At 37.2% G+C, this 17,202-nt stretch overlaps 2 protein-coding genes across 2 annotated transcripts; both read right to left on the bottom strand.

Annotated features, from left to right (window-relative positions):
• Positions 1–1,884: 1,884 nt before the first annotated feature.
• LOC134753580 (uncharacterized) lies at positions 1,885–10,802 on the bottom strand. Its single transcript, XM_063689502.1, has 5 exons — positions 10,767–10,802; positions 9,641–9,804; positions 8,465–8,625; positions 7,193–7,359; positions 1,885–2,282 (listed from the first exon to the last, which is right to left on the bottom strand). Exons 2-5 carry the CDS (start codon positions 9,801–9,803, stop codon positions 2,075–2,077), a joined length of 699 nt encoding a protein of 232 aa, XP_063545572.1. The 5' UTR covers position 9,804; positions 10,767–10,802; the 3' UTR covers positions 1,885–2,074.
• On the bottom strand, positions 2,778–4,233 carry LOC134753579 (leucine-rich repeat-containing protein 34-like). Its single transcript, XM_063689501.1, has one exon. The coding sequence runs from the start codon at positions 4,184–4,186 to the stop codon at positions 2,819–2,821; it is 1,368 nt and encodes a 455-aa protein (XP_063545571.1). The 5' UTR covers positions 4,187–4,233; the 3' UTR covers positions 2,778–2,818.
• Positions 10,803–17,202: the final 6,400 nt, after the last annotated feature.

The following is a 17,202-nucleotide window of genomic DNA, read 5'->3' as shown; positions in this document are numbered from 1 at the left end:
ATAAAAAAATACATTGTTTAAATTGTGTAATGTATGGAACCCTTGGAACGCGAGTCCAACTCACACATGGCCGGTTTTTTACTTGAAATTCTGATAGAAAGAAAGGTCCTCATTGCACATCAAGCATAAGGACCCTTGAGACCCTTCTCTATGGAAAGCTACTTGTTCCTGGGTCATGGGAGTTTTCTATTTATTTAAGTATCTGTATATTATATATATTGTTTTCTGAGTACCCATAACACGAGCCTCCTTAAGTCCCCTTCCGTGTCTGTCTGTTCGCGATCGATGAACTTTTGACCTAACAATAGAGTGATTTTTGAGGAAGGTTTAGTTATTATTTCAGACTAACATAATCACACATATTCAGCTTTTCCTTCTGACTAAAGATGGTCCTTAATTACTTTAACAAAGAAGAATAAAATAAATTTATAATACACAAATATTCCGCAGCTATGAGTCTGTAAAACTTACTCGAAATAAAAATGGTTTTTTATTTTTATTTTTTATTTATTTATTGCCTTGGAACAAAAATTTATATTTACCTACACAACTGATTTAGCCTCTTGGTGCCCAGCGACATTATAAGATGTCATGTAGTATTCTGTGTTGAGTCTTATACATATACTTGGTATAGAGTTGTGCCATTCTCCATTCCCCATTTTTTATGGGGAATGTTACAGAGCGAGAAATTTCCCCATACAAAATGGGGAATGTTACCGGGAACGGCACAACTCTAACGTGGTATAAGATATTGTGTATAAACTGGGCCTGGGTTCCAATGGGTTAAATCTGTAGGTGAAGTTTCTTTCTTCTTCCTCGAATCTTAATTACAAATATTTCTGGCAGAATTTATGAGAGAACAAGCAGACAAATTGTATGAAATATTTGTTTTTTTATCATGTAGCTATATCAATATTTAATCTCAGTGGGACCATAAGTGGGACTATGTTTTGGGATAAAAATAGACAGTATTTTTAAACATACCTTCAATGCAGGGGGTAATCCTTGCCGAATCAAAGTAAATCCATATTCAGTACAGACACACACAAAATTTCACTATTTGACATATTTTTAACACTTTTTTTATTTTCTCAAAACACACAACACTATTTTAAAAATAAAACTCGCTTTTTTTACTGATGGAGAAACGCGGAAATGAACGAGGAACCAAAAATCAAATCAAACACTTTTCAATGCAGGATGTTTAGGAAAAACAAAACTGTTTTCTTTTGCACTGGCTTTTAATGTTTTCGTTTCTGAAATAGTCCACGTAGACTCTTGAGGGATCTAGCAGCAAACATTACATTTCACTGTTTAGTTTACAATCAAAGCGATCTGGCGTTTCAATGCCAGGATTTATTTGAATTTTATTAATTCTATCAATCATATAGGCGCTACGAGTTCACCCGCAACGGGAGTCAACAACCGTTTGACATTTCGTTTTAGACACAACGCGACGCCATTTTGCTTTCGGTATTACCAGGTGAACGGATTAAGGCTCCCCATTTTTGTAATTGATGGGTCTTGGTCCTAAAGGCCCTTAATATTTTTATATTATTATAGTAATGATATATTTTGCACAGTTTAATACTTTTTGCGCAAAATAATACTTTTTTTTACCGTTACGTGGTGACTGGCGACATCTTGTGACAGCGAGATGCTACTATATAATTTCAGTTTCGCTACTGCATCAGAGATGTCGCTCAAAAAATGATACAGCTAGCGATTCATAGAGGGCATAAAAATAAAAATGCTTGAATAACTTTTTAACAACTTTAATTATTATAACATAAGTACTTTATAATTTGCCAGTACATTGGCAAATAAATATTTTACATTTCATAGCGTAGCGTATCTAAATGTATAATAAATAGAGTTAGACCAAGAAAAGTCTGCAACGATTTTGATAGCATACGCAGTGCAAGTGTTATTTTAAACGTCAAACTTCTATGAAATTATTACGTATAAATAACACTTGCACTGCGTGTGCTATCAAAATCGTTGCAGACTTGTGTTAGTCTAACTCTAGGTACATTTTTAAACGTAGAACTGGTACATTTGCATAATATAACTTTTAATTTTCATCAATGACTAAAGCCATTAGCTTAGAAGATTTCGTGTCCTCCTCAATTCCAGGAAAGACGAAACCCTCCTTAGCCAGCTCTTCGTAGGTCATTTCGTAGAGGTTCACAAATCCCGCTTTTTTGGCTGCTATTTGCGAAGCCCTAGCTGTGAAGACTGTTGCAGTTACTTTAATTCCAAGGCTGCGGCAGAGGCTGATTCTGAAAATATAGAAACAACGTTGTTATTCGGCCATTGATGTCACTACATTACGATACAAGTGCGAAAAATAGGAAATTCGCAGCAGGTGGTGATAAATAAATTAAATCGACACGAGTTGCGAATAACCTATTCTCACATGTATTGTTCAACGTTTTACAGTTACAGGTGGGAGGACCGTACATATGGCCCTTTTAATTTTTGACATAGTCACGTAATGTGCTAATTATCGCACTAGAGCGGTAAAGTAGCACCATATGTACTGTAAAGATTAAAACAAAATTAACTTTTATGACTGGAGAAACTATACTCTAAGAGCAAAGTAAAATAATAAAAAAAACACAATTAAATCGTAGAAAGAGAGAAAATATAATACTTACTTTAAACTCAAAAGACGCTAAAAACCTTGTACCTAAAGAGACACTTGAGATACGGGTATATAAGTAACTCCAGAGTATGTATAACACATAATATACAAAATCTATTAAAAGAAACAATTTCAAAAAGGCAAATAATTTATTACAAAGCAGTAAAAATATCAAAATACTGCCCTAACTTCATTATACACTTTATCTAACTTCTTCCGGTGTTTGCAATCAACTTTAACCGGTTTTTTCTCATCAATAACATTTCTTTTAATATGATAAATCGGCTGTGCGTAGCCATAGTCCAATTCACAATAATAAAAGTGTTTATTTCTATTAGAAGGATTCGGATAATACGCTGCATGCAAAACTTCGTCCACTTCATATATTTGAACGTCAATAGTTTGTTGAAATAACGCTCCACTCATCAGCATTCTCTGAATAACATCGCAAGCAACATGGCCAAATTTATTTCCCCAAATATTTAAAAATCTTAAATAGTACGGCTTTTTCACCGAATTCAGCAAATCCAAAATACCCCGCTCAGTAATTCTGTTGCGACTGACGTCTAGGGCACGAATTTTTGAGTATGGCAACCCAAAACTTAAAGCGCGCGCTCCAGTATCTTTAATATCGTTTCCTGCCAAATTTAGGAGAATTAGGTTAGGTTTTTCGGCTAAATATTTCCCTAGCAATTCAGCCCCATATTCACCAATGCTATTAAACCCCAAATCTAAGTATAATAAAGTTTTATTACATCTTAATCCCCGGACAAAGTACTCCATATCGTGACCAATAAACTGATTTTTTTGAAGGTGCAACTCAATGAGTGTTTCATTTCTTTCCAATAAGTATTCAATATGGTACGCTAGCCATTTGGTTTCATATGAATATCGGTTAAATAAAGGTATTATTCTACTAAAGTCTAACACTTTTACTGTTGTGTTTGTACCCTGGTCCGTTCTTAAAGCTGTGACTAGATGAGCTACGCTGGTCAAAGTTTGTCCTGTCTCTCCTATGTCACAATATTCTACGCTTGCATTTTCTCTTAAAAATCTTGCAAAATACTCTCCTCCTGTAGTTCCAATAGCATTACCGTTAATTCTTAAATATTTCAATTTGATAAATTTGGCGTAATTTGCCAATCTAAGCATAGATAACTCTGTTAATTCGTTATTCATAATATTCAAGTTAATCAAACTGGATCGACCTTTGACCAGCAACTTTTTTAACAATTTAAAAAAGCCAACATCTGTGATTTGATTGTAGCACAAGTCAAGCTTCGTTATTCTTCTCGGTAATTCATTAATATAGTAGCATATTGCTCTTATATCGGTGTCTTTGATTCTTGTTTTGTATCTGTCGTAAATATCGTGCCCTCGTAATACTAAATACCCGGATCCATCTGAATTTCTTTCTGTAAATAGTCCAAGTCTGATCTTGTTGATTTCTGTATCTTTTAAAGGTGGTGGGTGACCTGTGATTTTTCTAACAACTTGCGCTGTATCGCATATGCACTTCCGCTGAGATTTTCGCCCCATTATTATCTAGAATAAAGAATGATTTCAAATAAATATATACATATAGCCAAAATTCATAGTAAATAGTAAATAAATAGTTATGAAAGAAATTGTCAGTAAATTGTCAGTGGGAAAAGACGATTTCAAAACTATTTGGTCGGCAATGGCATATGACGTACCTAATTTTTTTTCTAAATTCATAAAAGAAGTCTGAAATAAGTAAAAATCTCAAACGTAAACTACAAGTAGAAGTCCCTTTCTAACAAAAGCTGTCAAAAAGTGACATCCTATTTACAAGCTTTTGAGAAAGGGCCCCTGCTCTTTGCGGAACCGCAAGATTTGCAGCGTGTCTAAGATATGCGAGTTTTGTAAAATATCTGAGTACCGAAATAATCCTTAGATTCGGAGCATTATCGGTACAAATAACTGGCAGAAACACAGCGCAATTGTTGCATGGGTATGAATTTTACTAATATATATACTCTTTATGGGAAAATTGGCATCATTTATTTTAAAGGGTTAGGTACAATTTGCACATTGGTCATGGTCATTTCTGCAAAATGCTGATGCATACATATTTATTTAGGACACTCCTAGTTTCAGGGTAACCAGCACGAAAATGGTGGCAGTATGACTTCAGATATTCTTGAAAATTATTAGTTTATTATTTCAAATAGCTAAATATGATCATAGATGATTTCGAACCTCTTTATGGTAACAGAGGATTTTCAATGTGCATAAATCGAAATCTTATTTAATCAGTACCAAATCCGCAGAACGTGCCCTGAGTTAGCACACGTATGGTTAGTCCTAAGTACAATTTTTTTGAGTATTGAATTTAATACCGTACCGTACATTTGTTGGCCATCATCGCTTTATAAAACAGAGAAACCCACCCCTAACGTAAATAAGAAAAGCTCGATAAGAAAGACGTCTATGCAGCTTCGGAATGTAAGCCATTACCTTCTTATCTATTTAAATGCCGACCGCATTCCAAATGATATTGCAATTTCACACCATCGGAAAGTATTGTGTGATTGCTGGTGATATACGAAACTAGCGGGCCGCAAATTGCGGGGATCTTTCTCTTTTATTCCAATGAAAGCCTAACCAGAGAAAGATGCCCGCAATTTGAGAACTACGATTTTCGCGGTCATAGCTCAGTACCGTGAACTATAGCTTGCTAAATATGCCAAACATTGCCTGGTTTAAAAAAAACAACAACATAATAACTGTCAGAATACAGCAGGTACTCGAAATGTTAGCATACTACTGGCCAAACGTCCCTTCGTCCCTTTTGCTCAAGGTCTTGTCTAAAAAATACCATTATTCACAAAATTTCGTCTGCATTGGCATAAAGCTCGTCTCACGTCTACACAGGGCGTAGCTAGAGGATATGGCGCCAGTCATCAAATTTGCACCCCTGACGACTGACAAAAGTTTCCCCGCTGCGCATTTTGGCGCCCCCCCTTGGATGGCGCCCGGGGCACCTGCCCCCTCTGCCCTCCCCCCTAGTTACGCCACTGCGTCTACATCAAGTTTGGCACTTGACAAACTAGTAAACTGGTTTTCTTTAAAATCTACTTGCCTGCGACTATGCAGGCAATGGGAACGAACGTTAGGAATTCAATAAAGAAGGAACACGTAAAATGGAATTCTAATCGCGAAGGAATCAATGGTAATGAGAAACGCTTTCGTTTTCTTTCTTTTTTTATTAAAAAAATTAACAAATAGTCTAAACACGTAAAAGGATTAAGCAGTTAAAACTGAGATAAACAATAAATAACATGCCTTTGTACTAACCGAGATAGCAAAGTGACGTCAGCGATGTCATAATGACGTCATTTATACGTCATAATGACGTAACGGACGTCATAATGACGTATAAATGCTACTTGGGAATGACGAATGTTATTTGTCCTACTACTTATAAATTAAATCTAAAATAGGCCCTTGAGGCATTGTACCCAGGATGCTGGCGGCATTTCCCCGCTGTATCGCAATGCTGATGCGTTGTGCGAGAAAGCTGCCAGCTCTTCGGTCACCAGTTACGTCAACCAGACGCTTCGCGATTTCTGCAAACAACTTATGCGCGTTGGGACCCCATGGACCTAGAGTTTCAACTACAAATGGAACGAAACGAAATACAAACATAACAAACTAGGTATCCATATACTTATAGGTATATTTAAAACTACCTAAGTATCAAACAATATGACCAAAAAAAAATATATGACCAAAGTGTAGCTCATAAGTAGTTAGATGTTACTCATTAGGGGGCATCCATTAATTGCGTTTATTGTTTTTGAGGATTTTTTAAACGTAATGCATGGCTCCTTACGAAAATATCGTTGCAATAAAATCTATTGCTAAATTCACTCATTCACTGCTAAGCTACTCTCGGAATGTATCGAACATGCTAGCTGGAAGAGATCCCTTAAGGGGATAAGTTCGCCTTTGTACACATTTACTGTATTCTCTCTGTGTTATGTACTTGTTTTGTGCAATAAAGTGTTTACTACTACTACTACTAACATGCTTTGTAGAAACAAAGAGTGTCGTGATTTGCGCTGAATGTGTTAACTGTCTCAACTAGTTGTTAGCTAATAATATCTCCTATAGACCCCCAGAATCCTCCACCTGCTTTCATGCTAATTTTATGCTAAAATTACAGATTTTTGGGCAAATAGCATTAGAAACAATGCGATTGAGCGATTGACAATTATGTCCACATTATTAAGATATGTATAATAATGTGGACATAATTGTCAATCGCTCTCGCAGACTTCCAAGATACAGGCTCAGCCTAGTTTGGAATCTGACGGATATATCGATGCACATGTAAACAACCTTTATGATAATAAACTATTTGTATTTTGTATTTGTAAACAACTGAAACAAGAGAAAAACACTATGAAATACTGAGATAAAACAATAAAATAGCAAATAAAAATAATCTCTCGTCTTCATATGTCCCGGTTACGACAACGTGTCATGATTGGGCTGTTTAAATTGTAACAAGGATACCTAGCCTTCAATATCTCCTTGGCGACCCCAAACCCCCTCCACTCGGGTTCCACCACCAGTCCATACGCCGACAGATACTTGTCAACGCCATACTTCTCGAAAATGTCCACTCCTCGGGACACCAGGTCCACGCCTCCGTAAAGTTTCGCCCATATTTGGTCGTGAGTCTGCAAAAAATATTAACCTAAATTACAAAACATTAGGCTGGGGAATTTATGGGGAAATCTAAAGTCCGTTAAACAGAGGGATTTTGTTGTCTGACCATACACTAAGAGGTAAATATGTAAGTCTTTTTTTTAAATTTATTTGGGACAAAAAACAGTTACACACCGGGTTTGTGAGACCAACAACATCGTTCACAGATTACTAAATTACCTACTGATAGATCTATAATATATAGCGCTAGGTAACAATATATAGGATAATAAGCTAAAATTAACAAAGCTACGATTACGAAATAAGTTTGTGGATACAGTAACAAATTCATATTTATGGCAGCAGAAGTAGTTTTATACATAATGATAGAATTTTATGAGCGAGTAAAAACAGCATGGCTCACGGGAGCGACTTTTAATTATGTTTTGTTTGAAGATATTGAACAACTTTTACCATGGTTAAAACCCCGTAATCATCCGTGATGAATTAATACGTTTATCTGGAAGCCCCAACCCATTTACATACGATCGGCAGGATGTTTGAGATGGTAGAATCGCATTCTTGTATGTCACCGACACGTTGTCGTCCAAAGTACTGAGGAACAGGGGTCCTAGTACTTCCGGAGAGCAGAGTGACGATGTAGGATTTCAAAGGGATAGGCGGAAAGTAGTGACAAGACTTGTTAATATTCTCCAGATAAGGAAGGGCGGTACCTCCTGGCACAGGCGTTTGAAGCTTAAAAGGAGGTTCCAACCACTAACTTTAAGATGATGAGATTGTTAAAGAAAATAAACATTTTTGATTTTTTTTGAAGACTAGAGTGGTTTAGACAGACTGTATTATTTGCAAATACCTATCAATTTATACATGTAGGTTGTCGCTGACGAAAGCAATATGCGTTTATGTCGCAGCTCGCAGCAAACTATAGCGTTGCTGCGAAACACCGAAACTGGACATTTACCACATTACAGTCGTTGTTGGCATTTTTTTATACCTGGGAAAGGTTCATCCTTATCCTTTTTACAGACGACCGCCAACACGTTGGCACCGACAACGACGCCGTTGTCCGTGACGACACCAACGACACATTGTCGTGATATGCATTAGATCGCGTACCTGGAAAGGTTCATCCTTATCTTCTTTACAGACGACCGCCAACACGTTGGCGCTGACAACGATGCCGTCGTCCGTGATGCATATCAACGACACGTTGTCGTTCAGCTTCTTGCGCCACAGTTGTTCCAGCTCGTGCATTGCCGACGGGTACTTCTCGATGCCTGATGAATTTAAGGTAAATTAATAAACACGTTTTTTTCTACAATTATTTTTATTTATTTATTTAGAATCCTTTGTCTGTGGTTCTGTACCAAACTTGGCTCACGACAAACTTAGCAGAGTGACGTCAGCGACGTAATAATGACGTCATTTATACGTCATAATGACGCAACGGACGTCTTAAATGGTTATATTATGGGATCACTTCAGTGTCTGTTCGTACGCCACGAGTATTTTCTCTTTTTTACAAAAAAAAACATAGGTGCATTTTTTGAACCTGAAAGAATTTTAGCTCGAGCTAAAACGAGGTCTCTGTCAGGGATGTTGCGGATGCCGAGTTTTTGACATCCGCGGATGCGGATGCGAATATTTAAAGGCTCACATCCGCGGATGCGGATGTGAATGTCAAGATTAGGCACATAAAAAACGTCATATATTACATTTTAATTTTTAATTTTAATTTTCAAAACTGTAATAGATGTCATATATTAAAGAAAAAGTGACGAAAAGGTGGTGCACTGGAGGGCTTCGTCACTTTTTCTTTAATATATGACATCTATTACAGTTTTTAATTTATATATAGTAGTGTGACTACTTAAAAAACACAAATCAAAATATTTAATAAAATAATTTGATTTGTTCCCAAACTTGTTCGAAACTTTTAGTATTTGAACAAGAATATATAGGTGTCCTACAATCGCATTACTATACTAAAGTCTAAATAAAACAAACTTTTCACTTCTTGTCGCTGTCCGCCATAGGCTGTTAATCGATGAATCACAAAAACGAAACGAGATTCCTATTGGCTAATGACGAAATCACCTAGCACCTACGCCGCCGCTAAGACGTTTCTGCACCTACCTGTTCCACATCCGCATCCGCATTAAGCTCCGCATCGATTTTATGCGGATGCGGATGCGGATGTTGTAAATAATGCGGAAGTTCCGCGGTTGCGGATCCGAATATTCGCAACATCCCTGTTCTCTGTTGCTTTCGCTCCGTCATGATAAAACTCACCAATATACTTGCAAGGCGGCTCATCCCTAGTGAAATATGTTCTCATCAGTGTTATAGCTGACTCGTACAGGTCCGGAGTCAAATCCTGGACCGTCAGGGTGACGCCGCGGGCGGTGAAGCGGTGCCAGACGGTCGTGGTGCTGGGCGGGCGGGTGTACGGCATTCTGTTAGTGTTAAATAAGAATTTAAAAAACCGGCCAAGTGCGAGTCGGACTCGCGCACCGAGGGCTCCGTACTTTTTAGTATTTGTTGTTATAGCGGCAACAGAAATACATCATCTGTGAAAATTTCAACTGTATAGCTATCACGGTTCATGAAATACAGCCTGGTGACAGACAGACTGACGGACAGACGGACAGACGGACAGCGGAGTCTTAGTAATAGGGTCCCGTTTTTACCCTTTGGGTACGGAACCCTAAAAATACATAAAAATTAGAAACTAAGGTGCAGTGGGTTCTGTTAGTAATTTTTGTATAATGAAGGTATTTAAATAACTAAAAATAACAATTCGTCGCTCAGTAGTCAGCGAGCTGCGTTCGGCTGTGCATTCGGAGTAGGACCTGAACTCACTGCACCTTAACATTTCTAAGCAAATTTTAAGCTTACTACCAAGGCATTTCTAATTCATATGTTAGTAACTTCTTTAATATAAACAAAATTATAAGTAGTATGTACAGGAAATAATCATTCCCCCACCAAATAACCACATAACTTTGGTTGAAAATTAGTCGTAATTACAAAAAAGTAAATACACTAAGTAGGTATAAATCTGGTATATCGATCTTACTACGATTCTGCAGACAGTCTTGAAACTTATACCTACTTTACTTCATTTAAAAGTCTCACTAAGTATTGAATGTTTAATCTGCAAATAGGGCACAAGAGCTATCTAGGACTTCAGAAAATAGGAAATCTGAAGAAATGTCACGTGTAGGGGTAGAAATTGTAGAAAACTTAAGTGTTTTCACATAGTCCGATTCAACATCGGATCGGGGTGGTAGCCGTTTGTCGTTTGTCGACAAACGCAAACCCATTCACGTGATCACTTCCAAACATTAAAGTTTCGATTGTTGTTTATCAACCTCTGTGGCAAAAACTCGTTATCTATATAATTGACTGATCTTACCTCAGATCGGGACAGACAGGCGGACGGCAGTCTCGCTCGCAGCTCGAGACTAAGTGAGGGTGTTTAAGGGATGCTTCCGGTTTGGGGTACACAGGTCCCAGCCTGAGAGCTGAACCTATTAATTTTTAATCCCCGAAGCTTAGAGGGGTGTTATTTATATGTTTGACGCAAATGTCTGTCTGTCTGTCGCATCGTAGCTCTCAAATGGATGGACCGAATTTGATTGGGATATTTTACGTGAAAGCGAGTCTTCTTGCGGTGGTGCTTATAGCATATATTTAGCATTAGAAAAAAGGTAAACAACCTTGACTTGTCTTTTTATTCTAAAACCCTTTTAAAAAATTAGTTTATATTATAGTCTGCATCTTCTCAAATGATTTTTTCGCCAAAGCAAAAGGATGTAAAAGATCGTGTATTCGTGTATGATTTATAGGTAATATAAACATATTTGCTGTCTTATTTTTTTAAACTGATTTTTAATAAAAAGACGTCAAGATCGCTTACCTTCTTTCTAATGCAAAAAATACGAACTATAGCCATGTTTGATAAAAATCAATTCAGCAGTTTGAAGAATATCAATTCTTTTCCAATATGGTGTAAGGCATTTTTGGCATAAAATTGTTTTTATTGGCATAATGCGTAGGGTTTATTTATTTATTTAATAGATTTTCCGGTAAGTATCAACATTTACTTACTATCATTTGTTGATGCAATATGTTCTTCCGGACTTTTTATAAACATCAAAAATAAACATTTTAATTTTTGAACCCCGATGCAAAACTAGGAGTGTATCTGTGTGTCTGTCTGTGGCATAGTATTTCTATCACTTTAATCATTTTGTAGGGGTTTTTAACGTTAAATTTTGAGTTACTAATACATGACCTGGATACATGACATGGTCCTACTAGCGGAAGCCCCTCGACCCCAATTTCAAAGGAATACCGCAAATCGATCGGAGGAGCCCAAACTTGGCATGTTTCGAAAATTCTTTTTGTTTTAATTTAAAAAAATGCCCGAAATGTAATGATGTGATATATTTTTAGAATCGCCTCAAAAAGCCCTATCGTATGATATCACATACCATAGGTTTTGGAAAAAAAATTTTTTTTTTTCCATACAAAAAAAATAATGTTTTACTACTCCCCCCCGCAGCGAAATTTTTTTAGGAACTGGGGGTCAAAAATTTTGTTTTGGCCTCTAGTATGTGTGTGCCAAACGGCTAACCTGTACATCGATTTGCGGTATTTTTATACGAACGGGTTAGACTATACCGACTGAGCCATTTAGACTATCTTATTACTTATTTTCGAAGATAAAATTATTATGAGTATTACGACAAGGTGGAACTTAAATCTTCTATAAAACCCTTACGAAAACCAAAGATAATAAAATATCTAAAACGGGTTAGTCGAAGCCGAAGATACACTGTGCGGTAAGGTGTTTGAGTCGCTTCTTCAAATTAGGATAAATTAGGAAAAAAATCTCACTGTTTCATTCATTTTGGCTGATCCATTTTCTAAGGGAGGATAAAATCTTTTTTCGCGATTTCGTGGTTGGTCCCATAGTAAAAATTGCTTAGTATAATCCTAAAACCTCCCTGGCAACGGAAAGCACTTATTTTTTTAGCCACCCTGTATAGTTTAAGAGAAAGAAACGACGACGTATAGTTTTGCGCACAATTTGTGGACAAAAATACGGCTCTCACACCTAAATATGACACTGTTTCGTTACTTGTTTAGTTCATAAATAAGTCATAAAAAAACATGTTTACAATGCATTCATTGAACGCATAAAGATATTTTTAGTTGAAATTGGTCTTAAAGCGTTTTCTGATCAAAATAATGTTTGAATTTGTGTTAATATGCAATATGCATTCTTTAGCCTTTCTAAACTAGCCCGCCCATGTCTTATTCGATCATTCATTCACACAGAGACATACATTTTGAGTCTTTTTAGGGAACAGTTTCTATAAAAGACAAGTCTAAATGTGCAAGAAGACGTGTAAAAAAAAATAGAGTCAAAAATCGTAAAAGTCCCCCCTTATTCATAAAACTTTACGGGATTTAGTTAAATTATGTTTTATCCCTTTCTTACAAATACATAAGTCAAAATTACAGATAAAGACAAACGATTCATAGCTAATTTAGGCTTATAACGCGTTTATGATAACGCCAAAAGTCTTTTTTAAATGGCTAGCAACAAGCATTTTGTAATCTCCGGGAACAAACACGATAAAAAGCCAATTATTCAGAGCAATTTACTCAATACTCGTCAGTAAGTCAAAAATAATATACCAGTAAATTTCAAATAAAAACATATTTAATTCACTAGTGAATAAATCAAATAAACTCTCACTTCACTTCTTTGATATTGTAAGTAAATAACATAATCACAATCAATAAATATTTAATCAGAACATTAAATAACTGTTTCAAATTTTAGGTATGTCAAATGGTCTCTGAGAAAAACGCATTAAACTGATTTGCGAGACCGAAGTGATCCCATAATAAGTGTTCCGTTTGTCAAAACAAAGTTTTACACGGAACACTAAAATCGAGTTTCCGGATGACATTGATCTCAGTGCACCCCGGCCCTAGTCAGGTGTCGTCACGATTTAATCTGCCGGATAACTGGCATAACCACCGTATAATTTGAGCCGGGAATCCGAAGAAATTTCTTATTTACTCCTTAGACTTGCTCAGCAATATAAGGACAGGTGGTTGAAATTGGTTTTCAAGCGGTTGTTACATAATTATCTGGTGAAATAAGAGTTCGAGTACGAAACTATAGTTTATATAAAGTCCGTCTAAGGTAACTGCACAATTACGAAGTAATTAATTGTGACTACAACAAATCAAGATGATTGTCATAGCAGGTGTCCGCTAGTCTCCTCCCAAAGCCCATTATCTAGTCCATCCAACTTGCATATCAATAGCCTATGACCTTAGATCCCATCGCAGCACAAAAGTGCTGCACTCAAATAGTCTTTGGACCTGGCGGGTACCATTCCCGGATGTATATCACATTGTGCTTTCCCTTGCTTTTAGATTAAATTGTCTTAAAGGGCCTCTGCGCTGTTAGCTGCGGCCCTACGCACGCCTACCAAAGGTCCGGGACCCCATGGTCCCGAGATATGGAAAAGACATACAAATAATAATAATGCAAAAATGACTCAACATCAAATCTTATTTTGCGATTTCCCAAAAAGTTGAGATTTTTCATTACTTATGTCAGTTTCGTTCTAAAGGTGCGAATAATAGTTTTCTATGCACCCTAAATAGGTTTTTGGGTGAAATAGGTTTAAAGCACATTAAGTATATTGGTTATTTTCCTTTATGCCCTGTTTTTCTTTCACTAATAAAGTGCCGACTAATCATCCATTTTTGCCGACTAATAGCCGACTACAAATGAGGCCAGATAGTCGGCTTTCCCAACTAGTCGGCGACTAGTCGATACATCCCTAATGATTATATATTTCTTTAAATTGTGATTGTCAGTTGATTCGTATTCGTTGTGTACTATTTTAAAGTATCTGCGTATAAACTTCGTTGATCGTTTGCTAGTCATGAGACTGGATTGACACGTGTCGAAAACGTTCAAAATAGACCACATAATATATAAATCAATATTTATTATTTTATAAACTAATACACAAAGGAAATGTTTTTTCATTTTATAAACGAAAAAGCGAATTAAAGGACGCTTAGCACGAGGTTCATACGCAACAGTACCTCTAGTGTAAATTTAAGAATAGAATAGAATAGAATAGAAATAAGCGCTGATCTTCTGGTGAGACCATCCGGTGAAACAATCACGACAGGTAACAAGAAAAACAACAAAATTAATATATAATATAACATACAAAAGACAGAGACAAGTTAAAAATACTTATTACAATAGACACTAGGTATACTGTCTAACACTATAGACACTATTTTCATTCGATATCGTATCGTGACGTACGTGTTTGCGTTTAGTGTCATTTTGTATGGGATTTTGAGTTTCCAAAACGTCCCGCTTGGCGCGCTGTTCAATCAAAATTCAATCCCATATACAAACGCGAACGCTTGTCATGCTATCGAATGAAATCACAGTTGATCTGATGATGGAGACAGGAGGTGGTCATAGGAACTCTGTGATAAAACAACGAAACCTAATTTTGTTTGCGGTTTTTAGAATTGTCTCGATGAGTATTTAGTTGTCTGTGAAAAAAAAAGTACAGTCAGCGATAAAAGCTTGTACCGAAAAATAAATTTTTGCCAAAAACTTATTCTACTAAGATTTGCTTGACCAACTATATTTACTTTACAAGGGGGCAAAGTTGTTGCTTAACTCCTCGTGCTAATTCGTGTAAACGAAGGATTTCAAAATTAAACCACGAGCGTAGAAAGTGTTTCGAAAAGTGGAGTGGGATGTCACCGGATCGACACCCAACACTCACGATATACGATTTTTCAACTTGCGATATTTGTTTTCGCTTACGTTTTCGCAGCGTACTACGTAGGCGAACAACACGCGAACGCGAAGCGGCGCGGCGCGGCGCGGGTTGAAACAATCCTTTGATACCTATAGAAGTGTCCTGCGTGGGCGATCTCGTTGCGAACGCGAACGCCGTGGGCCCGCCGCCGCGCCGCGCCGTTTCGCTTCGCGTTCGCGAGCGTTCGCCTACGTAAGACGCAGCGTTATTTTTTATACTACGTCGGTGGCAAACAAGCATACGGCCCGCCTGATGTTAAGCAGTCTCCGTAGCCTATGTACGCCTGCGACTCCAGAGGAGTTACATGCGCGTTGCCGACCCTAACACTCCTCTCCCTCGAGCTCTGGCAACCTCACTCACCGGCACGAACACAACACTATATGAGTAGGGTCTAGTGTTATTTGGCTGCGGTTTTCTGTACGGTGGAGGTACCTCCCCAGTTCGGCTCTGCTCTAGATCTGGAATGACATCCGCTGTCCTGTGCCCTACTACACAAAGCGAGATGTCATTCACAGTGCCCATACCTCTCTTTTGGTCGTAGTTTAAGGACATACCCGGGTCCGGGTCCTGTTATTAACTGAGTTCCATGTGGATGAGCTCTTAAAACCTTCGTCTCGATTGAAATCAAATCCAAATGAACAATATTAAATATTTATTATCCAAATCATCACTTAAATTTCAATTGCATCAAATTACTTTGTCACTCTTGTAGATAAAATGCAACTTTCTCATCAGTTTTTGAAAAGAAAAGAGAGCCTTTACGAGTGTGGTGAAATTTTTGACCCAAACATACACAAAATAAACGTGAATTACCTCAGTGCCCCTTCATCAGTCTGCTCTGCTATATAAAGTGAGGAGTGTAAGGTCATCAGCCATGAGCGAGGTTCATCGGCCATCGGCGAAATGCACAAAGAAAGAACTACGCTTTTGAGCGGTAGGGTGAATGGCGCGGTTGTGGCCAGTCGGTGGTTATTAGAAAAAATTAAAACTAAAACTGTTTATTTTTACAAAAGTTCAATTTACAACATACTTATTCTACATGGAAGGGACCCACTGACTATCAGTCTGCCGGACGATATAGGCCTGTCAATTGTTCGGAACTGTCAAATTTTTGTTCTAACTGACAGGCCGATATCGTCCGGCGGACTGATAGTCAGTGGGCCCCTTTATAGAAATTGGTTAGCTATGGCAATTAAGTTTTATTAATGAATTTCATTAGATTCATTACAGGGCTGAAAAATAAGTGCATTCCCGTTGCCAGGGAGGTTTTGGGATTATACTGAGCAACTTTTACTATGGGACCAACCACAAAATCGCAAAAAAAATTTACCCTCCCATAAAAAATGGACCAGCCAAAATGTATGAAACAGCCAAATTTTTTTTCGCGATTTATTACTAAGACTCCGCTGTCCGTCTGTCTGTCATCAGGCTGTATCTCGTGAATCGTGATAGCTAGACAGTTGAAATTTTCACAGATGATGTATGTGATTGTGCTGTTGCCGCTATAACAACAAATACTAAAAAGTACGGAACCCTCGGTGTCTCGGTTTTAATGTTGTCGAGCCAGATGATCCTCCTTCTTCCCCTTCCCCTCTTGCACTCAAACGTTTCCTTCCAATATTAATCGTAGTATAGCCGGTCAAGCAAGTTTGTCAGTAAGAAAAGGCGCGAAATTTAAACTTTCTATGGGGTGATAACTCTTCGCGCCTACATTTTTTAAATTTGCCTATCTACTGACGGCAATAGCTTGACTTGACAGAGTAAAAAAAAGAAGAAAAAAAATGAAAAAATTGTTTATTTGGTAACAACATTTCTCAATACACAATTAATTTTCACAAATCAGAGGCTTGGAATCTCCTAGTAAGTATTGCAAATACTTGTGACAGAAGAGAAAGCATATTTGTAAATAAATGTTTTAGAGCATAATAGAATTAAAAAAAAACATTTATTTGTAAGTTC

Source organism: Cydia strobilella, chromosome 27 (genome assembly GCF_947568885.1).
Source record: "Cydia strobilella chromosome 27, ilCydStro3.1, whole genome shotgun sequence".
NCBI classification, from domain to species: domain Eukaryota; kingdom Metazoa; phylum Arthropoda; class Insecta; order Lepidoptera; family Tortricidae; genus Cydia; species Cydia strobilella.
Note: the sequence above shows the minus strand (reverse complement) of the source record. Positions and strands in the feature narration are given on the sequence as shown.

Coding starts and splice junctions, on each gene's coding strand:
- LOC134753579 (XM_063689501.1), bottom strand. CDS start 4,186: ATGGGGCGAAAATCTCAGCGGAAGTGCATATGCGATACAGCGCAAGTT.
- LOC134753580 (XM_063689502.1), bottom strand. CDS start 9,803: ATGCCGTACACCCGCCCGCCCAGCACCACGACCGTCTGGCACCGCTTC. Junction 8,626..9,640: donor GCCGCCTTGCAAGTATATTG/GTGAGTTTTATC, acceptor TAAATTCATCAG/GCATCGAGAAGTACCCGTCG. Junction 7,360..8,464: donor ATAAGGATGAACCTTTCCAG/GTACGCGATCTA, acceptor TATTTTTTGCAG/ACTCACGACCAAATATGGGC.